This window comes from Balaenoptera borealis (genome assembly GCF_965194805.1).
Source record: "Balaenoptera borealis genome assembly, chromosome: 18".
Taxonomy (NCBI): domain Eukaryota; kingdom Metazoa; phylum Chordata; class Mammalia; order Artiodactyla; family Balaenopteridae; genus Balaenoptera; species Balaenoptera borealis.
In genome coordinates, this window is record NC_138877.1 from 5,065,974 (window position 1) to 5,093,957 (window position 27,984).

At 41.1% G+C, this 27,984-nt stretch overlaps 1 protein-coding gene across 12 annotated transcripts; it reads right to left on the reverse strand.

The window, feature by feature from the left end:
- On the reverse strand, window positions 1-27,961 carry RNF6 (ring finger protein 6). 12 transcript variants are annotated; one of them, XR_014236819.1, is made up of 7 exons: window positions 25,089-25,673; window positions 24,312-24,394; window positions 22,532-22,742; window positions 21,537-21,632; window positions 18,116-18,234; window positions 13,032-13,138; window positions 5,026-5,155 (listed from the first exon to the last, which is right to left on the reverse strand). XR_014236819.1 is itself a non-coding variant. In XM_082365065.1 (6 exons), exons 3-6 carry the CDS (start codon window positions 22,722-22,724, stop codon window positions 5,012-5,014), a joined length of 552 nt encoding a protein of 183 aa, XP_082221191.1. In that variant the 5' UTR covers window positions 22,725-22,742; window positions 24,312-24,394; window positions 25,089-25,747; the 3' UTR covers window positions 1-5,011. The 12 variants fall into 12 exon arrangements, 11 of the variants coding, with proteins under 11 accessions (XP_082221191.1, XP_082221184.1, XP_082221183.1 ...); XM_082365065.1 differs by lacking the exon at window positions 13,032-13,138 and having other exon boundaries at window positions 1-5,155; window positions 25,089-25,747; XM_082365058.1 differs by lacking the exon at window positions 5,026-5,155 and having other exon boundaries at window positions 12,565-13,138; window positions 25,089-25,670.
- Between the last annotated feature and the right edge of the window lie 23 nt (window positions 27,962-27,984).

Genomic DNA, 27,984 nt, shown 5'->3' on the forward strand with positions numbered 1-27,984 from the left:
TTTCTTTTTTTTTTTTTAAGATTCCATATATATGCGTTAGCATACGGTATTTGTTTTTCTCTTTGTCTTCACTCTGTATGACAGACTCTAGGTCCATCCACCTCACTACAAATAACTCAATTTCGTTTCTTTCTATGGCTGAGTAATATTCCATTGTATATATGTGCCACATCTTCTTTATCCATTCATCTGTCAATGGACATTTAGTTTGGTTCCATGTCCTAGCTATTGTAAACAGTGCTGCAGTGAACACTGTGGTACCTGTCTCTTTTTGAATTATGGTTTTCTCAGGGTATATGCCCAGTAGTGGGATTGCTGGGTCATATGGTAGTTCTATTTTTAGTTTTTTAAGGAACCTCCATACTGTTTTCCATAGTGGTTGTATCAATTTACATCCCACCAACAGTGCAGGAGGGTTCGCTTTCACCACACCCTTTCCAGCATTTATTGTTTCTAGATGTTTTTGTTAATGGCCATTCTGACAGGTGTGAGGTGATACCTCATTGTAGTTTTGATTTGCATTTCTCTAATAATTAGTGATGTTGAGCATCTTTTCATGTGCCTCTTGGCCATCTGTATGTCTTCTTTGGTGAAATGTCTATTTAGGTCTTCTCCCAATTTTTTAATTGGATTGTTTGTTTATTTGATATTGAGCGCCATGAACTGTTTGTATATTTTGGAGATGAATCCTTTGTCTGTTGTTTCATTTGAAAATATTTTCTCCCATTCTGAGGGTTGTCTTTTTGTCTTGTTTATGGTTCCTTTGCTGTGCAAAAGCTTTGAAGTTTAATTAGGTCCTATTTGTTTATTTTTGTGTTTATTTCCATTACTCTAGGAGATGGGTCAAAAAAGATCTTGCTGTGGTTTATGTCAAAGACTGATTTTCCTATGTTTTCCTCTAAGAGTTTTATAGTGTCTGGTCTTACATTTAGGTCTTTATTCTATCTGGATTTTATTTTTGTGTATGGTGTTAGGGAATGTTCTAATTTCATTCTTTTACATGTAGCTGTCCAGTTTTCCCAGCACCACTAATTGAAGAGGCTGTCTTCTCTCCATTGTATGCTCTTTCCTCCTTTATCGTAAATTAGGTGACCATATGTGCATAGGTTTATCTCTGGGCATTCTATCCTGTAGCATTGATCTATATTTCTGTTTTTGTGACAGTACCATACTGTCTTGACTACTGTAGCTTTGTGATATAGTTTGAAGTCAGGGGGCCTGATTCCTCCAACTCTGTTTTTCTTTCTCAAGATTGCTTTGGCTATTTGGGGTCTTTTGTGTTTCCATACGAATTGTAAAATTTTTTGTTCTAATTTTGTGAAGAATGCCATTGGTAGTTTGATAGAGATTGCATTGAATCTGTAGATTACTTTGGGTAGTATAGTCATTTTCACAATATTGATTCTTCCAATCTAAGAACATGGTGTATTTCTCCATCTGTTTATGTCATCTTTGATTTCTTTCATCAGTGTTTTATAGCTTTCTGAGTACAAGTCTTTAGCCTCCTTAGGCAGGTTTATTCCTAGGTATTTTATGCTTTTTGTTGCAATGGTAAATGGGAGTGTTTCCTTAATTTCTCTTTCTGATTTTTCGTTGGTGGTGTATAGGAATGCCAGAGATTTCTGTGCATTAATTTTGTATCCTTCAACCTTACCAAATTCATTGATTAGTTCTAGTAGTTTTCAGATGGCATCTTTAGCATTTTCTATGTATAGTGTCATGTCATCTACAGTGACAGTTTTACTTCTTCTTTTCCAATTTGTATTCCTTTTATTTCTTTTTCTTCTCTGATTGCCATGGCTAGGACTTCCAAAACTATGTTGAATAAGAGTGGCGAGAGTGGACATCCTTGTCTTGTGCCTGATCTTAGTGGAAATGCTTTCAGTTTTTCACCATTGAGTATGATGTTTGCTGTAGGTTTGTCAAATATGGCCTATATTATGTTGAGGTAGCTTCCCTCTATGCCCATTTTCTGGAGAGTTTTTATCATAAATGGGTGTTGATTTTGTCAAAAGCTTTTTCTGCATTTATTGAGATGATCATATGGTTTTGATTCCTTAATTTGTTAATGTGGTGTATCCCATTGATTGATTTGCATATATTGAAGAATCCTTGCATCCCTGGGATAAATCCCCTTTGGTCATGGTGTATGACCCTTTTAATGTGTTGTTGGATTCTGTTTGCTAGCATTTTGTTCAGGATTTTCACCTCTATGTTCATCAGTGATATTGGTCAATAATTTTCTTTTTTTGTGATATCTTTTTCTGGTTTTGGTGTCAGGGTGATGGTGGTTTCGTAGAATGAATTTGGGAGTGTTTCTCCCTCTGCAATATTTTGGAAGAGTTTGAGAAGGATTGGTGTTAGCTCTTCTCTAAATGTTTGATAGAATTCGCTTGTGAAGCCATCTCGTCCTGGACTTTTATTTGTTGCAAGATTTTTAATTACGGTTTCAATTTCATTACTTGTGATAGGTCTGTTTATATTTTCTAATTCTTCCTGGTTCAGTCTTGGAAAATTGTACCTTTCCAAGAATTTGTCCATTTCTTCGTGGTTGTCCATTTTACTGGCATATAAGTGTTTGTACTAGTCTCTTATAATCCTTTGTATTTCTGTGGTGTCAGTTGTGATTTCTCCTTTTTCATTTCTAAGTTTATTGATTTGCATCCTCTCCCTTTTTTTCTTGATGAGTCTGGCTAAGGGTTTATCAATTTTGTTTATCTTCTCAAAGAACAAGCTTTTAGTTTTATTGATCTTTGCTATTGTTTTCTTTGTTTCTATTTCATTTACTTCTGCTTTGATCTTTATGATTTCTTTCCTTTTACTGACTTTGGGTTTTCTTTGTTCTTCTTTCTCTAGTTGATCTAGATGTAGGGTTAGATTGTTTATTTGAGATTTTTCTTGTTTCTTGAGGTGAAATTGAATTGCTATAAACTTCCCTCTTAGAACTGCTTTTGCTGCATCCAATAGGTTTTGGGTTGTTGTGTTTTTGTTGTCACTTGTTTATTATTTTTTTATTTCTTCTTTGATTTATTCAGTGATCTCTTGGTTATTTAGTAGTGCACTGTTTAGCCTCCATGTATTTGTGATTTTTAGAGTTTTTTTCATGTAATTGATTTCCAATCTCATAGCATTGTGGTCAGAAAAGATGACTGATACGATTTCAATTTTCTTAAATTTTCCGAGGCTTGATTTGTGACACAAGATGTGATCTACCCTGGAGAATGTTCCGTGTGCACTTGTGAAGAAAGTGTATTCTGCCACTTTTGGGTGGAGTGTTCTATAAATATTAAATATATTTGGTCTAATGTGTCATTTAAAGCTTGTGTTTCCTTATTTATTTTCTGTTTAGATGATCTGTCCATTGGTGTAAGTGGGGTGTTAAAGTCCCCTACTATTATTGTGTTACTGTCGATTTCCCCTTTCATGGTTGTTAGCATTTGCCTTATGTATTGAGGTGCTCCTATGTTGGGTGCATAAACATTTATAATTGTTATATCTTCTTCTTGGATTGGTCCCTTGATCATTATGTAGTGTCCTTCCTTATGTCTTGTAACAGTCTTTATTTTAAAGTCTATTTTATCTGATATAGTATTGCTACTCCAGCTTTCTTTTGATTTCCATGTGCGTGGAATATCTTTTTCCGTCCCTTCACTTTCAGTCTGTATGTGTCCCTAGGTCTGAAGTGGGTCTCTTGTAGACAGCATATATATGGGTCTTGTTTTTGTATCCATTCAGGCAGTTTGTGTCTTTTGGTTGGGGCATTTAATCCATTTACATTCAAGGTTATTATCGATATGTATGTTCCTATTACCATTTTCTTAATTGTTTTGGGTTTGTTTTTGTGGGTCTTTTTCTTCTCTTGTGTTTCCTGCCTGGAGAAGTTTCTTTAGCATTTGTTGTAAAGCTGGTTTGGTGGTGCTGAATTCGCTTAGCTTTTGCTTGTCTGAAAAGCTTTTGATTTCTCTGTTGAATCTGAATGAGATCCTTACTGGGTAGAGTAATCTTGGTTGTAGGTGTTTCTCTTTCATCACTTTAAGTATATCCTGCCACTCCCTTCTGGCCTGCAGAGTTTCTGCTGAAAAATCAGCTGATAACCTTATGGGGATTCCTTTGTATGTTATTTTTTGTTTCTCCTTGCTGCTTTTAATATTTTTTCTTTGAATTTAATTTTTGTTAGTTTGGTTAATATGTGTCTTGGTGTGTTTCTCCTAGCGTTTATCCTGTATGGGACTCTGTGTGCTTCCTGGACTTGGGTGACTATTTCCTTTCCCATGTTAGGGAATTTTTCGACTATAATCTCTTAAAGTATTTTCTCAGACCCTTTCTTTTTCTCCTCTTCTTCTGGGACCCCTATAATTTGAATGTTGGTGCATTTAGTGTTGTCCCAGAGGTCTCTGAGATTGTCTTCAATTATTTTCATTCTTTTTTCCTTTATTCTGCTCCTCAGCAGTTATTTCCACCATTTTGTCTTCCAGCTCACCTATTTGTTCTTCTGCCTCAGTTATTCTGTTATTGATTCTTCTGGTGTATTTTTCATTTCAGTTATTGTGTTGTTCATCTCTGTTTGTTTGTTCTTTAATTTTCTAGATCTTTGTTAAACATTTCTTGTATTTTCTCAATCCGTGCTTCCATTCTATTTCTGAGATTCTGGATCATCTTTACTATCATTACTCTGAATTCTTTTTCAGGTAGATTGCCTATTTTCTCCTCATCTCAGCACCAAGACCCAGCTCTACCCAACAGTCTACAGACTCCAGTGTTGGAAGCCTCAGGCCAAACAACCAGTAAGACAGGAACACAATCCCACTCATAAAAAAAGGAAAAAAAAAAAAAAAGAGACAGCAAAAAAATATGTCACAGATGAAGGAGCAAAGCCCTACCTATTTTCGTCCACAAATACTGTAGAAAATAACCCAATCCTCAGAGTCTACCCTTAGAGGAAGTTGTTTCTTGGGTGCAGTTCCAGAGTTGACAGATCTAAAATACCACCGCCACAATATCAGATTGTTACTCATGTTATAGACACAGACAATGGGCAGAACCTGAGAGAACTTGTTTGCAAGCACACGTGAGACTCCTCCAGAGAGACGCGCAGAAAGCAGCAAGATGAATTTGAAAAGAGCTGGAGATCACACATGAGCTGGTGCAGTGAGGGCTCTAAAAAAAAAAAAAGGTTTACTATTGTTAATTTTACCCCATTTGTCATCATTCACCACCTGTCTTCCCCAAAAGATGGAATGGCTGGTGGGTTCGTAGGCTTTGCACCAGCATCATCAACAACATTCTGATTCTTTGGTCATTTAGTATGAAACAAAAATCTAGAAATCCCAAGAAATCCAAGATCTGTTTCTGACTCTGCCAGTGGCCTTTTAGTCGATTTGGGCAAATTATTCACTTCTCTGTACTTCAGTTTCTTCCAAAATAAGCATAAATAATTCTTACCCAACCTACTCTCAAGTTGGTTTGAACATCAGATGAGACAATAAGCATGAAATCTCTTTGGGCAAATGAAATGTCATAGAAAATTAAGATGATGTGCTGATTATTATTATTATTAGCATTTCAGAGTGGGGCTGGCACTCCTCTTCCAGATTATTAGCAATGAGAGAGGATCAAATTAGGATCATAATCAGATTGGGGGGGATTCCCATCACCTTTCAATATATTGCTTTTCATGAAACAGAGATCAAAGAGTTTGTGGCTATGCCAGCTTTCTGAAAACCTAGGAACCACTATGAATCCAGAAGAGGGCTTCGTTATGAAAGCTCAGAGGTGGACTACTTTAACAACTATACAGGGCAGCTTCTTACCTCTTGGCTCACAGCATCACTAAAAAACCCCAAAAACAAAAAAGCAAAAATGAAAACCTTTAACTGATTCCCAGAAGCACAGACTTTGCAGAAAAGCTGGAGGAGAGAGGGTCAAGGAGCAAGAATAAAAATAGTAGAGTACATTTAGAAAGGAAAAACAGAGACAGCAGTATCACACTGGCAGATACTTAGTGAGAATGAATAATACACAAAAGTACCTCAAGGCTAAGCCAAGTGGATCACAAATTGGATATGAGTCTGCAGCAAAAGTCCTTTTATAAATTAAGCTCAGGACTGGATACAATGTTAAAAATATTTCTGGAGCATGGTGTGTGTACATGCATTATCTCCTTTAACCCCACTAGGTACGTATCATTGTTATCCATCTTTCACAAACAAGGAAAATGTTGACCAGAGAGTTGTAGTACTTGCACAAGGTCTCCAAGCCATCATGGGGCAAACTCTGGACTTGAGCTAACATCTGTCACCCAAGTCTGTGCTCCTAATCGCTATTGTAAATTGCCTCTCAGACAGCATCCTGCTCGTGGAGAACACCGGCTGGAGTTCTGGGCTTTGGCAAAGGGGCTTGGCAAACCTTAAGAGGATCCCGTGGGTAGCAGTGAAAGGGATAAGTTTATTTAAGCTGGGAAAGAGAAAGTTAAAATGAGACCCGTAGCAATGTTTGTTTGTTGTTTTTAATATTTATTTATTTTATTTTGGCTGCTCCGATTCTTAGCTGTGGGCTCTTTAGTTGCGTCATGCAGACTTCTTAGTTGCAGCATGCACGCAGGATCTAGTTCCCTGACCAGGGATCAAACCCAGGCCCCCTGCATTGGGAGCTCAGAGTCTTAACCACTGGGCCACCAGGGAAGTCCCTAGCGATGGTAACTTACCTGATGGCAGTGGGGATCAAGCAATAGAAAATGGTTACAGGTGGTTTTGGAGAGAAACAGAGGATTCAGACTAAACCAGGATCCAATTGTGACTGTTTCTGGAAATGAAGGATGCTACGTGTTTGTGGCGATCTTGCAGGTGCACCACCCAAGAGAGCCTGTGGTGGGGACACAATTGGCTGACAGCCTCCAGGTGCCCTGCCTTGGGGCCTGCCAAGGCACCCAGGCCCAGGCTACGCTTCCCCAAGCCGCCCCTAGCCAGTGACCGGCCTGAGCAGGGACAAGAGCTGGGCCGTCCCTGCCGGTGGTGGACTCCTGGGTCAGCCCTGACGATGCCCACCTGAGCTGCTCTCAGAACAGCACTGCAATCTGCAGCTTCTCCTCCCCAGGCCTCCATCCTCCCCCCTCCTTTCTTAGGGGTCAGACCTACACTGTAGCCTGGAGGTTCGCCTCACCTGCCCCTGCTCCCTCCCCCTTTATCCTTAACAGGTGTTTCCCCGATAAATCTCTTGTATGTATAGTCCTGTCTTGACGTGTCTGTTTGTCAGAGACCCGAACTGACATAATATTGAGTGGGAAGTGAAAGGGAAATAACATCTTTTGTCTTTAAAAGCAGGCTTGGCAATTAACTTAGACATTTTAAGTGCAGGCTCTCGGGGGCCCAAAGAGGATGTGCTTAGAAGACTGTCCATCTTCTCCTAGGCCTGAAACTCTCATGGATCTGTATTTGGGGCTTAAATATGACAGGTTGAATGTTCTTAGTTTATTTCATTTTTTTAAGGATATTCATTGTTATACGGCCTAAGAAGTATGACCTTAAGGTATTTACCTGAATGATAATGAGAAATGCCTGAATGACATCATCACATCACCATCTCTGATCCGAAACCTGCACTGCTCTAGCAGGTGCTATTAAAATCACTGCAAAAGTGAGTAGAGCGCACTGCTCACGTGTAACAGGCAGCTGCAGATCTGAGGACCTGCTCTGGCACTGAACTGAATCCCTGGAGCAGCACGACGAATCAGATCACACTTCCCCAAAGCCCTAAAGAGCCAGCCCAGGGCTCAGAACGTTTGTCCTGAATAGGTTAGAAGAGGTCTTTCCCTATACTGAGCTTGAGTCATTAGCCTTATAAGACCAGGAGTTAGACAACTTTTGACAATGAACACATGGGGTCAGAGCTGCAAAAAAAAAAAAATTTTTTTTTTTTTTTTTTTGGTAATTAACAAAGTAAGACACTTTTAAAAATTACAAGGCTCTTTTGCCTTGCTTCTATCCACCCATGAGACCTGGGGTAAATTATTTAATCTGTCCAGCTCACCAAAAAAACTCTGAGTGTTGGGGGTCAACATTATAAAATCACTGAAGCTGTAAGTACTCCTCACCCTGTGTCAAGGGGTCAAGGTTGTTCTTTGTGTCTCCGGAGGACTGGCCTCCCACTTTCCTGAGGTGGACGTGGTAACTGCCCTTCTCCGTGTGCGCAGTCAACATGGTTAAACCCCTTTCTCACCTGGGCAAACTCAAGAGCTTCTTGGTGATGTTATATTGAGTAAGGAGGTGCTTACTATCATCAGCTCCCAAGACACAAACTACTCTCCCATCAAACAATCACACAGAATAAACACTTTTTAAGATTAAACCTAAATCCCTCTGCCACAGCTGATGAGGGGCAGCCCTCATCATCTCAAGTGCTAGCGTTCGAGATAAATTGTTTTTTTCTTTTTTATTGGAGTATAGGTGCTCTTCACTGCTGCGTCAGTTTCTGCTGTACAGCAAAGTGAATCAGCCATACGTATACATATATCCCCTTTTTTGGATTTCCTTCCCATTTAGGTCACCACAGAGCACCGAGTAGAGTTCCCTGTTGTGCCATACAGTAGGTTCTCTATTTTATTTTATTTATTTTTAAATATTTATTTATTTAGGTTGCTCCGGGTCTTAGTTGCAGCATGCAGACTTCTTAGTTGCGGCATGTGGGATCTAACTCCCCGACCAGGGATCAAACTCGGGCCCCCTGCATTGGGAGGGCCGAGTCTTATCCACAGGAACACCAGGGAAGTCCCCTAGTTATCTATGCTATACATAGTAGTGTATATATGTCAATCCCAATCTCCCAATTCATCCCACTCCCCCTTCCCCCTTGGTATCCATACGTTTGTACTCTATGTCTGTCTCTCTATTTCTGCTTTACAAATATCATCATCTATACCATTTTTCTAGATTCCACATATATGCATTAATATACAGTATTTGGTTTTCTCTTTCTGACTTACTTCAATATTTCTTCAGTTTCATTCTTTGTTAATTTTCAGGACTATTGGGTTTTTCTGCTTTTGATTGTGCTTAAATTGTATTTCAGGATCATTCTGAGTAATGTAATTTTTTGTGGGCTGGCCTGGAACAGAAGCCTTTTCCTCTTGCCTCAAAGTACAAACGTGTGATATTATTTCCATGGTAAATGAATTCTGAATTTCCAAAAAAAAATCTTACCAACAACTTTTAATGTACTGATGCAAGCTATTTGTAAGCCAGCGTCTACCTACATACCCAAACTTTTATCCATTACTTATTAAATACATAGAGTGACCTGTTGTGTACCTGGCCTCATGCTAGGGGTCGAGGATGACTTCAAGGAGCTCACGGTTCTCAGGGGAAGACAGAGTGTAGCTGAAGCTCCTACATGGGAGATGACAGGATTCTCGGCACTTTTGCCTTGGCCCCTTCCTCCATACAAAATATCAAAATTATATTCTACTGCTGTGTTGGTATAATGATAAATGTGATACAGGTTACATCATATTTACATATACGTATACATTTTGATGATTTTAAAAGAAATTAAAACATTTTCACGGGCCCCTAAGAAGTAGCGCGGGTCCCAGACCTCGTGTCTGCTGTGCCCTGGAGACAGGACAAGAGGAGCATTTGCAGAAGCGATGCTGGAGGTGAGAGTCGAAGGATAAACAGGAGTTCACCAGAAAGGCCATCACAGGAAGAGAGAACAGCACGGGCATAAACTTGGAAGTGCGAAGGGCAAGGTGAGGACCCTGAGAGGCACCCTAAATGGTAGAAAATGAAGTTGCAAAAGGTAGGCAGAGGCCAAAAATATAAAGACCTTATATGTTATTGTGAGAACAGTGAGGACGTGAGGGAGACAGCTGGGGACGTGGACACGGACGCACCCAGATGAGCCCGTGGAAGGACTGCCCTGAGACACTGCGGGGGGGTTGCCGCCACTTGAGGGGTGACGTGGGACACGAGCACGGCCCTCACTGACCTGACACAATGGGAAGGAGACGAGGATTCCAAAGGACGTAGGCTGCTCAACTGGATGTGAGGAAAGAGGCAGGAATCCGGGTTCTTATTTATCCCCTTCGCAGCCCTTTCTTTAGTGCTTGACTCCCCATCGAACATACACCAGATCAAGCCAAGCAACCAACCCGCTACGGGAACAGCCACCGTCGGAGGGACTTTTCCTGATCACTCTCCCATTCATCGGATTGGACTAATTCCTCCTGGTTTTTGACCGTCTCTCCAATCCCTCCTGTTCTGACACCCTATTTAAACCCAGTTCTCCACCTCTGGGGCTTATCAGTGTATTGATCACAATTTTGTACTTGAACTTTGACTCTCTGCACTCACAGCCATGAGGCGGAGGTTCATTCTGACCCCTTGGAACCATCCTCAGCAAGCCAGTGCCACCTGACCTCCCCACAGGGGAAGGGGATCAGACGTTCCTGCCTTGATTGAACCGGTGAATGGCAGAGGCATTGAGCTCAGAAAAAGAAAGCGAGGAACACTCTGGGGGAAGATTAGTTCAGTTCTGAATATACTGACCCTGAGGTTCCAAAGGGCCAGCCTAGCCAACGTTAACCAAGCCTATCAAAATGAGGTCCTGGAGTATAGGAGAACGTTCTGAGCTAGAGATGGAGATGTGGGTGTGTGCAGAAAAGAATTCAGGTAGAAGCCTCAGACTGTCCTCGGAAAGCCCTGTGTGCAAGGTTGACCCTTGTCTAGCATCCAGGAACTTGATTTGTGGGTGTCCCCACTGTTCCCTGACAGGCGTGTCTTGATGAGCCTGAACTGTCTGTGCAAATCATCTGGTTTACGCTGAACACCTGCTTCCCTTCCAGGAGCTTGGAATTTTGGTACATGCCAGGCAGAGGATGCCTACATGCCCAGCCCTCAATAAATCTCGGCCACTGAGTCGGTGATGAGCTTCCCTGGGAGACAACATTTCTCCCACGGTGTCACATTCGATGCTGGAGGAACTAAGTACGTCTGTGTGACTCCACAGGGACAGGAGTCTTGGAAGCTGGCCTGGCTTCCTCCAGACTTTGTCCCATGTGCCTTTTCCCTTTGCTGACTGTGCTTTGTCTTCTTTCCCTGTAATATATCTGAGCTGTAAGCACGACCATATGCTGAGTCCTGAGTCCTAGCCAACCACTAACCTGGAAGTGGTCTCGGGAAACTCCAACACAGGGAGTTGTCAGGAACACCGGGTAATTCAGTGCTGGGAATTAGAATGGAATTGATCCCCTCCCAATCTACATGGTTGCAGCGGACTGGCCACATGACCGGACCCCAGCTGGTCAGAGTGCAATGGTCCCTTTGCCTCATCCTGCAGACAAAAATGAAGATGGTGCCCTCCCATTGTAAAGCACACTGGTCTGAAATGCAGCTAAGGGTCAAGGGAAGAATAACGAAAGGCTCCCGGCTATGCCAGAAACGATATCTATTTAACTAAGATTTAGAGCCATAGAAGGATACTCCTAACAAAATTCGGAAAACGAACAAACAAACAAACAAAAACCTAAGGTGTTATGGCCATGGCTATTCCCCCAAGCAAATCAAGGATAAGACAAGATTTCTGGCATTGGATACACGACCCCAAATGAAATTGTTAAGGACCTAATTAAAGTTTTAAGGAAGCGGTGCTGTCACAAAAGCCTCAGCCTGTTCCACAGTTACGACTGTTCAATATTGCAGCAGTTCCTGAACCAAGCACGCATATCAAACCTGCTCACTGGCACCCCTCAAACCCTCCCGCCCCTGCCTTCATCGGTGCCGCCACCAGCACCAACAGGGAACTCCTCCCTCAGGGCCTCTCTGAAGGGGCCCTGACTCAGGACCTGAAGCAGCCGTATTGGCTGACCAAACACATCCAGCTAAGTGAGGCAGCAAAGAGATGCCATGAGACTGTTTCTGTCATTCATCCTACTAAGCTTGCTCAACAAGGCCTGGTGTATATTCTGCACCAGTAATCGATGTGCTCAGGGACACGTCCTTCCCCCTTTCTAGTCTGATCTTGATTCCACTTCACTCTAGCAGGTAGATACAAGCTACATTTATCATTTATCCCATAAGCTGGATGGTGAGGAGTTGAAATTAAACCTGATCAAATCCAAGCTAATGAACTAGAGAAAGCCCGCACGCAGCAACGAAGACCCAACGCAGCCAACAATAAATTAAAAAAAAAAAAAAAAAAAAAAAAAGCTTATTATCAAATCCAAGCTAACGAAAGAACGGACACCATCCAGAGAACCTGAACTCAAAATTGTGTCACTTCACGATACAGAAGCTACACATGACCTTGGACTGTCTCCCACCGGGAAGAATGGGAACATATCTGAAGCTGCACAGAAGATAGTTGGATTATAGTCACGTAGGAACATTTTGCGATTAAATATGTAATTGTCTTCAAATGAGACATTAATAGAGGAAAAATACGTCTGAAAGGGTTGAGTTTCCAGAAGAAGTGTGACTGTTGCTTTTTTACAAATGAAAAAAGAGAAAGAAAACTATAGGGGCCAACTCAAGAGTCTTCAGAGATGTAATGCTCAAAATAAAACAACAAACATACTTGCTGAAAGTATTTATGGATCCCCAATTATCACAAGGGCAGATACATCAGGGCCTAATACACTCAGCCACTGAAAAGCACCCCCAACCTGTCTGATGACGTCAAGGAAACGATCACCACTGCCACTCAGTCATGTCCTTTGGAACATGGAACATTTGGCCCTCTCGATGAGAGATGGCCCTGGCTTCCTGGGAAACCATCTCCTGCATCTGTGTTGAGAGATATCCCAGGCCTCTGATTGCCAGCGTCGTACAAGGTTGAGGGAGGGACCCTACAGGAGCCTGCTGCCACTGCAAAGGTAACAACCACCCACTTCACATGGGCTCCTATTTCTACACCATTTCTTCCTCCTCTGGCCAGAGGTTATTCAAATGGAGACACGTAGGGAGATGAGAAGTTCACTGTAAGTTCTTGTGTGGAAGAAATATTCACGAAAAGGCCTCAGACAGCTTATTAACTCTGACCTTAACACACAGCATCTTCAGATGCCTCATTCATCTCTTTGCTGGATTCATCCTCATGGTAGAGATTCTGTTTGATATCTTTCAGGAGTGGTCCTTCTCTTTTCATTCTTGGGAAAGAAAAGGTGTATTTGCACATGGAAACAAAGACATGATATAACAAAGTTTCAAAATTAGACAAGTATCTTTGGGAAGGAGTTAGGCTGAAAACTTCCCAAGGCATTTCAGCTTCTCCAGGATGCAGGGTAGTGGGAAGAGCACAGGCTTTGGAGGCAAACGGTCCTGTGATTGACTCTCTAACTCTGCCTCCTACCATGTTAAGTGGCAATAATATTTCAAGGAGAGCATGGGAGATTTAAACTAGGAATTCATGTTAAAGACTGAAAGAAACACAACCTAAGAGTGAGTGAAAGATAATCAAGTCGTAACAATGCTAGTCGAAATTATAAAACTCTGGGATACAAGAAAAAGAGGGTAAAAGGATGTAATACGTAGGAAGGCAGCTAGGAAGCTGACAGTTTAGAAACAGAAGTTCGCAAGACAGCCACACTATACAGAACAAGCTCTAAGGACATGTCATGGAACATAATATTCAAATGAAGAATTTTATTCTTTTTATAAATTTATTTTATTTTTGGCTGCGTTGGGTCTCCGTTGCTGCACACGGGCTTTCTCTAGCTGTGGAGAGTGGGGGCTACTCTTCGTTGTGGTACGCGGGCTTCTCATTGTGGTGGCTTCTCTTGCTGCAAAGCATGGGCTCTAGGTGTGCGGGCTTCAGTAGTTGTGGCACATGGGCTCAGTGGTTGTGGCTCACGGGCTCTAGAGCGCAGACTCAGTAGTTGTGGCGCACGGGCTTAGTTGCTCCACGGCATGTGGGATCTTCCCGGACCAGGGCTCAAACCCGTGTCCCCTGCAATGGCAGGCAGATTCTTAACCACTGCGCCACCAGGGAAGCCCCCAAATGAAGAATTTAAATGATTTGTTCCTTTCTTTATTGGAAGCACAAAGGGTACAATCCTTGCTGAGTAGAAGCTATAAATAGATAACGAGCCTTTGTGTTTGTCATCAGCCTTGTTTACTGGGAGATGAATGAAAATATTAAAGAAAACACTTCTTTGTTCCCAACTAGGGTACCAATCTACCAAATTCATTAGGCTTTCCTGCTGCTTTCGGGGACTTTTCTGTACAGTGCACAATCCCATTCTATTTCCAGTGCCTACTTGGGAATCTCGCCACGTGCTGGTCCTCCCACGTCTTGCAAACGACTGAGGATCAGCATGCTTTTTTCTCTTCTTTATCCCTACTTTGTTCACGTCCCCTTTTCTTTGTTTTCCTCTTGATTTTCCGAACTGCTCAAACCAGGGGAGGTAGAACTTCCTGAGGAAGGTTCCATATGAGCAGTACCTGCTGGATTTAGTCTCCTGTCATATTGGGGACAAATGGTGCCACGAAAGTGAGTGTGATAGATACATGAATACGGCTCCATTTCAGGTCAACGTCTACACTGGCCGAGCTTGTAACTTGTCCGCCCTCCTCCACTCAGACATTCTCCACCTGTGAACACATGACTCTCCCACCTCCTCACGGTGAACTAGAAACCAAATAATGTCTTTTTTTTTTCCTCCAACATTTTTATGCCCTTTTCTTTATTTCCAGTTTCACTTCCATCAACCTAGGTTAGATAATAACTGATGATGATGATAACTGACAGTAAGAACTGATCATAATATTTCCTTTATTGGTTTTCTGCTTCCCATCTCTCTCCACCTCTCTGCACTCTGCACGCTGCACCACACCAATCTTCCTGAAACATGAAAAATGACCTTACCCTTCGCCAATACGATTTATCAAGAGCCATCTAGGCTCTGTAAAGCAAAAAGCCCATAAGTCTGGTAACTAAAGCCTTACAAATCAAACTCCCCAGTCCTATGTCCCGTATGTGACCTACATCAACCATTTACTTACTCCAAACAAAGTCACCACCTTTACTAAAACCTCTCACTCCAGGGGCTAAATGCACCCCCGAACAAGTCCTGTGCGTGCATCTTACCGAACGAACTACATATAATCACTAATTGGAAACTGAAACGAAACCTTGGGATATACCTAAATTTCACAGAATCGGCCTTGAGGTATTTGTTCTTGTGATTTTGTGCAAGTGGTATCACCATAGCAAACGATGTCACTTATTCATAAACAAACATAAAAGTCAGAACAATAACTCATTTTATTGATCGATTTCCAATTTTCTAAGAGCAAATATGTCTTTCCCATGAAGACAGGGACTTTGTCCTCTACTGAATCCTCAACACCTGTAACACTGCCTGGCATCGAGTTAGTGCAAGATAACTACTTCTTTCAGTGAATAAACCACGGTGGACCAATAGAGAAGAATAGTTGACACATTTTAATATTTATTGGTAGAAATAGATCTTCAATGCATACTTTTGTGTTTTAAAGTCTACATTCTCCTAACTTTTTTTTGCTGTTGTTGTTATTGTTTCATTTGGAGTTTTTTGGTCTCCAGTTGAACTTAACATATTATCTATGCATTTGATTCTTTATAGACCCTTGTTTTTAGATTTTAAACTAAATTTGAGAAACCATGCATATTGTATATCTTACTTAATATAATCCAAAAAATTGTTTGCACTTTCAAAAAGGTCACAAAAAGGCAGAACTCAAGTTAAATAACCTCTATGTTCTAAAATTTCCATGTTTCATTTCTGAAAAAAGAAATACTTGCTCAGTGTTATATATTGCTTGCTGTCTAATAAGTCAGATTGTCAGAGACGCTTCATAAATTATGTCTATTTTTAAATATCTTAATCTACTTCCTCCCAGAGATGATCCTGTAAGTATTAAACATTGTGCCATATGCAGTAATAGCCCAACAGTTTAAAATAAGAACCAAACTGGTAGTTTTTAGACTGAATATTTTAACCTTAAAATTATATACCTATATATACACATGTGATATGCTGCATATTAAATTTAACATTTCAAGTAACTTTAATGCACTTAGCAAACATTCAGCCAAATATTCTTTCATGAAAAGACACTGTCCTTAGAATAAAAAGTTAAAGAAAGGCTTATTTAGACACCAATGTCTGGACACGGTACGAAGCCTGAAAGTCCAAGCAAAATCTGCTGGACTTCTCAGAAAAAGAATATTGATTTGTAACCTACTGAATTGTGCAGATACAAAAGTGCTTAGCATGACAAAATTACCAAAATAAAAACATTTTAAAAGTTATTTGGTTCTAGCAATATTAACTATTCTGTACTTTAGGATAATTTAACATTTGCATTTTATATTTTCTATAAATTTTCTCTTTTTAACAAGTTAAAAAAGCACACAAAAAAATAGTTCAAACTATAATCATCTGTTATTTTTCATCCTGGTTAGCTCATCACAAATAATTCAACAAAAGAATGCCTGAATACTCTGCTCTATTAAGACGCAACATTTGACTGGATCCAGCACGTCACCCGTTGTTTGCTGTACTGGACCCTAAGACAGGCTGCCGACAGATAGGACACGTGCAATTCTCTGAGAGCCACCGGTCGATACAGTGGATGTGAAATTCATGCATGCAAGGTAACTGCCTGAGCTTGTTTCCCGTTACGTAGTCACTGATGCAAACGCTACAGATTTTCCCTAGTTCGCTATCGATACTGCTGTGCTCATAGTTCCGGGTGGAAAGATTGTCAATCTGCTCTTTGGTTAAACCACGCATGCGGTCATCGTCCTCCCCTTCATTAAGCAAGAAGAAGTGAGCGAGGCGAAGGATAGGTAGGGTGCCAGTTTCGACCAAGTTACTTGAATTTTGCGACTGCCTGCCACCTCTGTTTGGGGCACGAGGCGGGGTGTCAGGGCTGTCTTCTCGGGTCCGCCTGCCTTGGGAGGACCCTCCCCTGTGCTGGCTGACGGTCTCACCGAGGAGGCTCACTTCTGAGTGTGTCTCTGGCCGATGCTGACCACTTCTCTGAGCCTCTGACTCAGATTCGGCCTCCATAAGAGAACTCAGTTCTCCAAATCCAGTCATGATCTGCCTTAAAATTGATCGAAGAGCCACTGATGATGGTTCAACGAGCTCATTCTCAGAAATCCTACGAAGAGGAACAGTTACGGTACTAACGTAGGTTCGCATACCTGAGCGCTCTAAACGAGAGATGGTGCGCCGAAAGCCCCCACTACTGCTTTCGATAGTGACTGTGTTTTCTGCCAGCCCCACCCTAGATCGAGTTCTATTTGCAATACTGTCCCGGTCTCTGCTTTCTCCAGGACGAATCCTTCTCACTTGAAGGTCCAGTGTGATTGTTGGATGTCGTCGTGCAGCAGTGGAGGACCTGCTGGCCTCTTCTCCTTCTTCTACTGTGATTCTTGACACAAGCCTTGAGTTAGAGAGTGGAGTATATGTGGTACCTCTGCCTTCTCGGTCTTGCTCTAGAAAGACACGAGTTATACCTCTCCTCCTAATAGACCGCCTACTAGTTTGCTGAAAAGGTCTACTTTCCCTTTGTGAACCATGATAAACAGTGCCACTTTGCCTCTGAATTGGTGACCGGCTTCGGCTATTGAAAGTAGACCGTAATCTTATTGGCTCTAATCTTTGGTTTGTATTCCTCACTGTGACGTTAGTTCTAGCCCCATTTTCCCAAACATGGGCTGCTCCAAATCGCTGCCCCTCCCTTTGCCTGAGTTCACTACCAGCTGACGGACTGCTGAAATTTGCACGTGGAGCACTAGTTCTAGGGACGCCAACTGCCCCCCCAATTCCATTTCTTAATCTTCCCAATGCCGACAAAGATCCTTCTACTGAATTCCGCCCCCTCGATCCAAGCCTAGTTCTCGGAACGCTGGCACTACTACCACTGAGATTCCCTGCAGCTTGGCTCCTTGTTCGCCTGGCCACAGGACTACTTGATCGCTGTGGCCCATCTGTAGTGCTATCTTGGCTAACATCTGAAAGTGGAACGCCCACATAATCTTCGCCATCCATTTCAAATCCTCTAGTCTCGTGATTTATGTGGATTTCCAGACTAAATCGGAACTCTCCACTGTGTGGGTTTGTTCGACTCACAGCTCTCCAAGTCTGGTTCCCATTCTGTCCACTTCGAGTTGCATTTCCCGTGCGACGAAAGGTGTTGAGCCATTCCAGCAGAGAATCTTCATTTGAACTTTCTCGAGGGACCCCTGAGTCTGGAAAGCAAACCAAATCAACTTAACATCAATTCCTAAAATCTATCTTTAGATCTTTATTGAAAGCTTGTAAGATAAACTAAGTTTTTATTAAATTAAAAATATAATTAAGAACATTAAGAACATCTGTGCATTTTAATGAATGAAAAACGGCCAAAAAACTGAACTTTCTAAAAGAAAGGTGTACACTATAAGCATACTATAATACACACTGTATCAAAATTATAAACTTTTAAATACTATTTGTGCAAAGGTGTGAAGAAATCCTCACTCTTGCTTTCTATATGCCTGTTATTGGTAAAATATTAAGGCAAATGAAAAATATATCCAATATCAAAACTGTACATTTAAATTGCTTTATTGGGACTTCCCTGGTGGCACAGTGGGTAAGACTCCACGCTCCCAATGCAGGGGGCCCGGGTTTGATCCCTGGTCAGGGAACTAGATCCCACATGCATGCTGCAACTAAGAGTTCACATGCCACAACTAAGGAGCCCGCCTGCCACAACTAAGACCCGCTGCAACTAACTAAATAAATAAAAATAAATATTTAAAAAATTGCTTTATTCATATGGCAATATCAATAAAATACAGTGGCAAAAGTTATATATAATTTATCTTGAACTTTTAGAATTCTTTTGGTAAAGGTAACTCAATCTTTTTTGCAATTAGGTATTTTGGCAACCTTAAGAATTTTATCCTATTTCTCAGAAACTGCCAAAAATGTATAACTCAAGAGATATGGCTTTATGAGTAAAATGTTAGAACCACATTATATCTTCATGTGAAGATAGGAAACTTCAGGCATGTTACTTAAGTTCTCTATGGCTAAATCCTTATCTGTAAATTTGATAATAATAGTATAGATGTCAAAGGATTATCATGAGGATAAAATAAGACACTGTATATAAAATGATTAGTATAATATCTGGCACATAGGAAGCACTCAATAAATGTTAGCCGTTATATATAATACAATAAAATACATTTTCTGTTCATTTAGAACATGAGCCGCATGAAGACAATGAGTTTTGCCTTATTTTACTCACTGTTAAATCCCCAACCTCTACAACAGTATTTGGGACAAATCAGACTCTCAATTAATACTGTTGAATGAATCGATTTAGAAATAAATGTGCCCTGGGACTTCCCTGGTGGCGCAGCGGTTAAGAATCCGCCTGCTAATGCAGGGGACACGGGTTTGATCCCTGGTCCAGGAAGATCCCACATGCCGCGAAGCAGCTAAGCCTGTGCACCACAACTACTGAGCCTGCGCTCTAGAGCCCGCGAGCCACAACTACTGAGCCCATGTGCCACAACTACTGAGCCCATGTGCCGCAACTACTGAAGCCCATGCGCCTAGAGCCTGTGCTCCGCAACAAGAGAAGCCACTGCAATGAGAAGCCTGCGCACCACAACAAAGAGTAGCCCCCGCTCCCTGCAACCAGGGAAAGCCCGAGCGCAGCAACGAAGACACAACACAGCCAAAAATAAAATAAAATTTAAAAAAATATACATTTTAAAAAAAAAGAAAAAAAGAAAAAAAGAAATGTGCCCCTAATAAACTTCTTTGAGTATGATAGTGCTACTGTGGGAAGCTTTAAGTTTTCCATTTTAACCAGTGGATTATATAAAGTACAAAACTCAATGAAAAGCATTCTAATGCACATTAACTACACAGACTTCAGCCTTAAAAGTTTGCTCTTCTCAAAAACAGTTGTTAAATGAGTCTGCTTTGATTTTATTTCGTTACCACAATCTCTCATAAAAAACTTTTTAAAATATTAAAGTTAAACCTGTTAATCAGCTGCTGGCATCAATAAAAATAGCAACTTCAGCCATATTCTAAAGGTATAAGCTATTTCACATGTGATGAGTACATTTTCCATTAAAACATATTCAAAGGACCAGTATTACCAGCTATACCAATATAGTACAATTTGCATATCTAAACATAAAGAAGAAAAAGGGTTAATATCCACTTTCCATTTTTATTTGCAAAAAGATATAAGTAAAGGGCAGGTAAACATTAAGTCATTCTAGATGCCACTTCTTTCTTTAATTACTAGAATATAGTGATGGCAGTGTGTGAAAGAAGTCACTCATATCTCACAAAATCCGTCCCCCCGTTCTTCCACTGGAAATGCACTGCAGTGGTCCTGTGAACAACCTGGCAGCTGGGTGTGGCCACGGGACTAAGTTCTCATCAATGGAATGGGAGTGGAAGTGAGAGAGCTCATTTTCAGGCAGGGGCCTGGGCCTTCTTCTCCTGGAACCTGGAACTGCCAGCTGGAACCTAGAAGTGGCTGTGACTTAGCCTGATACGCACACCATACCCTGGAGCAGCAGTCAGTGCCCAGCGGACCCTTCTGCAACGGTGGAGACGTTCTGTACCCGTGCTGTCCAACACGGAAGCCACTAGCCACAGGGGACTATTAAACACTTGAATGTGGCTAATGTGTCTAAGAAACTGAATTTTCAGTTTTATTAAATTTAAATAGGCCCATGTGGCCAGTAGCTACTGCACTGGACAGCAGAGTTGCAGAACCACTGCACTGGCTGTGTGGGTCCCAGAAGGCTCTGTGGAGTAACGTGTGTCTGCCCTAGACTGTGAACACGAAACAGAAGTAAACTTCTATCTCATCAGCCAATGCGTTTGGGGTTAAGAGTCTTCACCCTGACTAATACCATGATCTTGCTATCATATGTGAAACCACTACTAATGAATACCTCTGGAGAAGGAAGTAGACCTGGTAAGAGGGACCTTAAAGTTGGCTTTACTTTTAACTCTATACACTTCTGTTTAGTTTGAATTTTTTTTTTTTTTACAAGTGATTTGTTTTTTTATAAGAACTTCTTATATTATGACTTAGTGTCTGTTCAGTAAAATGACACAACACAAAACCAATAAAACAAAGCAACAAAAATAGGTTTTCCTGACTCAGTCTTTCTGTATTGTTCTGTATAAATTTTTAGAAGCTACGTTTAGTTATATTACTTCTAAAAAAAACAGTAGTGTATAAATTCTAAGATTAAAAAGAACTCTGCTGGTTATTAATTGTATACTATTTCATACACATGAGCTGCCTGAAGGCAATGGGTATGTAAGACATCTTTATATGCAACCCCTGTCCTGTATCACCTAACTATACTGCTCAGCATATAATATGTAAATACTACCTGAATGATTATCACATTGAATCTGGAAAACACTAAAAACGAACATTGTACAAGGTCCTGTAAGTTCATTTCTGCAATTACTCCAATCAAACCTGTTCCTTATGGAAAGGAGTCTACAATACCTCTGGTGTTTGTCCCATTTCTCAAGTCAGGCTGAGATGCTAGCTGTTCCTTGACTCCATCTAACCGTTGCTGTAATTCTTCTGATGTTATTTCTCCTAAAACAATGGAAAAGCACCCACTAAAATTAAAATCTTTAAATTACTAAGTTTTATGAAAACTCATGAAGGGTAAGACTAATCTTTAGCAATCTGTAGAAGACATTCTACTGTTTTCATGTTCTATAAATTGAAGACAGCAAAAAATGTTTAATTCATGCAAATACACATCATTTTCGTTGTTTCATTTATTAATGTTTTATTTAAATTAAAATAAGATTTAATCTGAATCATTAATGAAGTGCTCCTAGTTGATATACTTAGGAACCTATAAGCTATAATTCCGTGGATTTTCGTCAGAGTTAAAAAGAAATAAAGAAGGGAGTATTTCTAGAGAAAATTTCAAATCTTTATTTACTTGAATTGTACCTAGTTCATTATATGGGTAATGAATGCCCTTCATTATATGGGTATACAGAATGCAAATATGCAACACACAAATATATACAAGCATACAAGTTTCAATTAGTTCATCTGTGAAATTAATTTGTAAAAAATTAATGGAGCACATTGGACTTTTTGGGAGTCATTAATTCAGCTGAATAAATAAATGATAAGACCTCAAATGAGTTAGAATTAGGTTTTAAATGAATAATATTTTATTTGTACAAATATTACTTAAGAGACATAGGACCACATAAATATCTGACACTATCATGTACATTAACCTGTTGGTTAGTTTGACACTTGTGTAACAGTGCTATATGTTCAATATTCCTAGCTACTTATAAAATACAGAAGTAAGCCAGTGATTTTCTATGTTGTTATGTTACAACGCTCTTAAAGTCACAAAAACAGTACACTATATTTTGAGAGAGGGAAGATGGGGTAAAAACCCCTCCTTATTTTGAAACTTCTAATAATGCTGAAAAAGGTATTTCCTCTTTTACCCATCTTACCAGGCGTGCCTAAAAGATTATGGTCTCTCATTAGCCGGTAATCTTCGTCATTGAGGTCATTAATAAACTGATAATAGGCTTCTTCTCTGTGGAGACGCTCTTGCTGCCACCTTCTCTCGTTTTCATGATGATTCTGGTCTTGAGATGAGGTTTCTTCACCACCACCATCTGATCTAGATCTAGACCAATTCATGCTGAGCTTCCTGGCTTTCTGTTCAAACAGTATATACAAAATTCAAGGTATCAGTCATGGACTACACATGGCTTCATATTTTAACTTAGTTTTTTCATTTTCATTTTAAAATTCTGTCCACTACTCAAATACTTCATATGCCAAATCTTGCAGTGAAGAACTTACATATAAAATGAATAACAGCTCCTAGGTGATAGAACACAAGTGGACCTACTTCTTTGCCTAAAGCCATCCTTTAAGTCAGATTGGATTTGGTTTCACCACACATTTCTCATAGCTGAAAATCAAAGTGATTATCTCATTTTCTACCTCTTTGACTCTCCTGTTGGCCTAAAAGCCCTCACTGATGTTCCAAATATCTGGGTATTTCACGTTACCATACAAATTTTAAGCTTGAATTATGCACGTTCTTTACTTCATAAGCAAAGGACTATTGGGTATCAGGACGGTATCATTTACATTTATTTCCAGTAAGGGTATTCTTCCCAAAATAAAGTTCATAAATGTAATATTACCCCCCCTGCACTTTGTTGAGGTAAAAATAACTTAGCTGAACAGACTTGGAGTTGATTTCTCTTACAGCTAACAGGAAACAATACTCTATGCACAGCCCTGGGGATCGTGAAAGCACATGAGAGCTTTTGGGTTTCCCCATAGGAAACCTTGTTCCTAAGCCTGGAATGGTTAGTCCCAGAGGTTTCTGAGTGCCAGTGAAACTTCCTGACCTTGCTAGGCAAACACTGCTTTTGGATTATACTGAAATATCATTCCTGAGAAGTTTACTTTTAAACCATAAGGAAATCAAGGGAGGAAAGTATTTGTTTCATAAATATCTTAGAATTTCTTAAACACATCTATTTACTAAGTCGTTAAAGCTACAGTTCTCAACTGGGAATGCACATCAAACTCCCTTGAGGAAATTTTTTAAAATACAGATGCCCAGAGCTCATCCCCAATCCTAGGTCAGAATTTTCCAGGGTAGGGCCCAGGTCTACCTTCGAGAGCTAATTTGGGTGTTCTGTGGCTGAAATAAACCATTCCTCAACAATGTCTGGTATGTCACTAAAGGATATGTGTAATACAGCACATGAATTAATAGAGGCTGCAGGATCGAATGACTAGGTGACCAGGGAAGCAACTTCGGTAACTAGGACTCAGTGTTTAATAAGCAAACTACTTTAAAAACAGAGTGAAATTAACCTACAATTCTAAACTATTTTATGAGTTAGTAACTAACCAATCTCATGCACATTCTGACATTAAATTACAACTTCAAAGGACTTTTTCAGTGATCCCTATGTCATTTTTTTAAGGAAAGATCTAGTAGCACCATCCAGTCACACGCAAAGTAACATTATCAAAAACTCCAGATTTCTTTCCATTTTCAGAATAATTGGGGCTAGACCATCATTAGCAAAGAGCATATTTGGTAGGTACAGCAGTAATAAGATTTTTGTATTAAACAGTTTAAATATCTGAAACCTATCATAAAGTCAAGCTACTTTAATACTATTCAAAACTTTAAGAGCTTCTCCTTAAGTGGTAATTTTCTCGTACAATTAACCACAATTAAATCCACGTGAATACCTTATTTGCCTTTCAACATGCTTTTAATATATGCAATGGTATCCATCCTTCCATTGTTTGTGCTTTTTTTGACAGCTGCCCATCTGAAGCGATAAAAGAGAGTTGAATTATTCAGTAAGTTGCCTCTCTGAAGGCTAGGAACGGCTAGTCGTCTCCCAACTCTACTGTAAAGTCAAGGCAAAATCTCCAGTGGATTCTGTTAGAAACTCACCTAGAAAATGAGATCCCCAAACAATTAGGTCATGGAAATCTCCCGCACGGCCCGTTTCTGCCACAACAGAAACTAGGCCTTTCTTTCCTCCACCGTCACCCCTCCTGGGATGACAACTCCTCTCTCAAGGCCTTCCTTCCCACCCCGCTCCCACTCGGGTGTTGCCGGGCTTAGGGGCCTCCAGCTTACTTCTGAACCTTCACTCGCTCGCCACCCCTGCCCTCCGTCCCCATACTGGTTCCCTCCCTGGCCGTTGCGACGGAAGCTCGCGCCGGGGTAGGGCCCCCAGTACAATAAACAAACTGGACTCAGGCCCAACCAACCTCTCCCCAGCCGGGCCTGGAGTAAAGCTTCCCTTAGCGACCTAGATTCCCACCAGGAAGCCAGTGACAGCGGGGCCTCGGAGCCAATCAGCGGCCAGGGCAGGGCATCTAGCCCGCAGGTAGCCAATCAGGAGAGGCGGGGCCCAGGGAGGGCCTGCGGTCCCCGCGTCTCCCGGAAGCCGCGGAGGGCCCGGAGCTTCCCCCGAGCTCGCTACGCCGGGGACCTGGCCGTCTTCCCGCTACCTGGAGAGAAGCGTGCGGCCCCGGAGGCTGTGATGGGGCGCCGGGCGGGGCTCGCATCCGCGCCTCCGGAGGCCGCTGCGCCCTCCGCTCGTCTGCTGAAGAGAAGCCTGCTGCAGCGGGACCGTCCAGCCGGAGCGGAGGCTCTGGAGGAGGGACGGCAGGCCCCACCCGTCTCTCCCTACGGCCGGGCCGCCCCCTGCGCGACAGGAGACGCTCAGCCGCCGCCGGGCGCTCGCCGGTACGAGTGGAAACTGCGTCCGGCGGGATCCTGGATGCCGCGTGCCGCGTTCCGGCCTTCGGCGCTCGCGGCAGCGCTAATGTCACGTGGACGCCTCTCCAGCCGGAGTGCGGCAGCCCAAGGACGCCTTGGGCTGGAGTGCAACCCAGCGGTCTGTGCTTGTCCCTTGACTGCCTGGGTACCACGTAGCTCACCACCCAGGCGCTTTCCCTTATTGCCAATTGGAAATTACAAACCCTAATCAATTCTCGAGTGCCTTTACTCGGGTTTCAGTGAAGAAAGTGAATTCCCGCTAGGAATGCACTTTGAATCCACGCCCCTCCCCACAGTCGTGTCTCTGGTTTTATTTCTTAGATGTGACGCTTACCAAACTCGCCTCACCACTAGTTACGCCCTTGACTGAGTCCCTGCCCAGCCTGGTATAGGCTGCCCGACTTCCCTACCCTCTAGAAGATTTAATCATTGCACGGTGCTCACCGTGCTGTGATTCTTCATTCGTTCGTTCGTTCATTCATTCATTCACTCATTCATTCCTGCCTTAACTTTGGAGGAGCTAATCTATCCCAGCCCTCATGCTTAGCGCCTGGGTAACAAACTTTAGCATCCATGAGCTACCAGTGTAGTAGGGGTAGAAGGGACAAGATTTTTAAAAAATCGGCATATTGTTATAGATACTAAAATGGAAATATATAAATGATGCAGTCTTCAAGGCCCGTCACGATATCTCTGCTGTATACCACTACAGACTGGGTGCTTCTTGGCATTCTGGAACTACTTGAAGTTCAATTAAGCAACCCCCAACCCCACTTTTACCTAATTTCCTTTATCTCCCAGGACTCATGTCATATCTCATGGTCAAGGGATTTTTTTCTGATACCTCTGAAGTGGCACTCTAACCCCAACCTCCAGCCACGCATAAAACTAGGCCCATGTCCCTAGTACGGTGGCTCCCATAGCTTCCTCTGTATAACTATTTTAGCACTTACTCATTTACTTAACAAATATTTACTGGGTGCCACTAGGAATTAGGTGCTAATGATAACAGCAGAAGATAAGACAAACCAGGCCCGTGCCCTCCTTTTGAATGGAAAAAGACAGCCACTGAACGAGTACCTACAATGATTTTCTGTTCATTTATAGTTCTCTCCCATCTAAGAGTCTAAACTCCTTCAGTTCAAACAAATGGATTTATTCATTTTTAGAGTCCCAGAGCTCAGCATGGCACCTGGCACAAAATGCCCCTCAGCCAACTGCGTGGATGAGCAGAGAAAAATGCAAACTTGTTACAAACAGGATTAATGCATGTTAGTACAATGACCTCAGGAATTCTGAGTACACGTCTGAGGAAATCACATGTGAGATATCCAAAATTCAAGCAGAAATCATTTTAAATACCTATACGAGTTGTAATGAGTGTAATACGCCATCAAGTGCAAATATTTTAAAACGTTAAACCGAAAAGACGTGTATATATCCTAAGAGTCAAAAAATATAAAGTCTAATCAAGTGATTTACCTGATGGGAGGCTGCAGATTTCAGTGGATAGATAGTCAGGTAATGTATGGAACTTCAATTCAATACCTTGCTTCAATTTTGTAGCCCAAGACAAAGTGACTATAAAAGGGTTCTACATATGATAATTGGGACAGAGAGATGGATCATTCTGCATATCTGTATTTCCAGCTCTCATAACCTGCCAAAATCTTTGGTCTAATTAATCTCGTTTACTGGGATGCTACCCGGCCTTTTTAGTGTGTAGGCATCTTTTAACTCCAGGACTTTTTACAATGAAGAATAAAAAGGTATAAAAGAATTAAAACCATAACATTAAAAAGGATTTTCTGTATATTTGCTATTTTATGTACTTATAGTGTTTAAGTGATTTTGGCTTCTTAGAATGACAGCCTTAATTAAAATTTAAAATCCAAACTGAGATGTTGATTTGGACTTTTATGTTTAAATCTTTTTTTTTTTTTTTTTTGCCGTGCTGCCTGGCTTGCAGGATCTTAATTCCCCCACCAGGGATTGAACCCGGGCCCATGGCAGTGAAAGCCCCGAGTTCTAACCACTGGACCACCAGGGAATTCCCTTAAGTTGAAATCTTAATAAGTTTGTGGACAGTATAAGAACAGCTAAAAGAAATTTAGGCTCATCATATTGTTTTCTGATTAATTTTAAGATTATTATTTAAGGATTCCTGAAGACATTAAATCCAACATTTGAAGTACTTATGGATTCAGGAGGACATTAAATCCAACATTTGAAGTACTTATGAATGAAAAAATCTTACATTTATAAACAGTTTAAAATGTTTGTTTGAAGATGATTAATTAAATAAGTATGTGAATGAGATCTAAATTTAGTCAAAGTCTAATTCCAAATGACTGTTAAAGTTTACTTATTACTAGAATAATGAGAGCTGTAAACTAGATTTAAAAGCCTAAGGTTTAAGTAGGGCATTGAATTGGAATTTGAGAAGTTGAATATTAACTGTTTAAAGCAAAGATTTTTTAAAAGAGCATTTTTTAAATTTCCTCTTAAAATATTTCTTTAAAAGAGCTTTATTGAGCTATAATTCACATACCATAAAATTCACCCATTTAAAGGGTACAATTCAGTGATTTTTACTATATGCACAGTTGTGCAGTCATCACCACA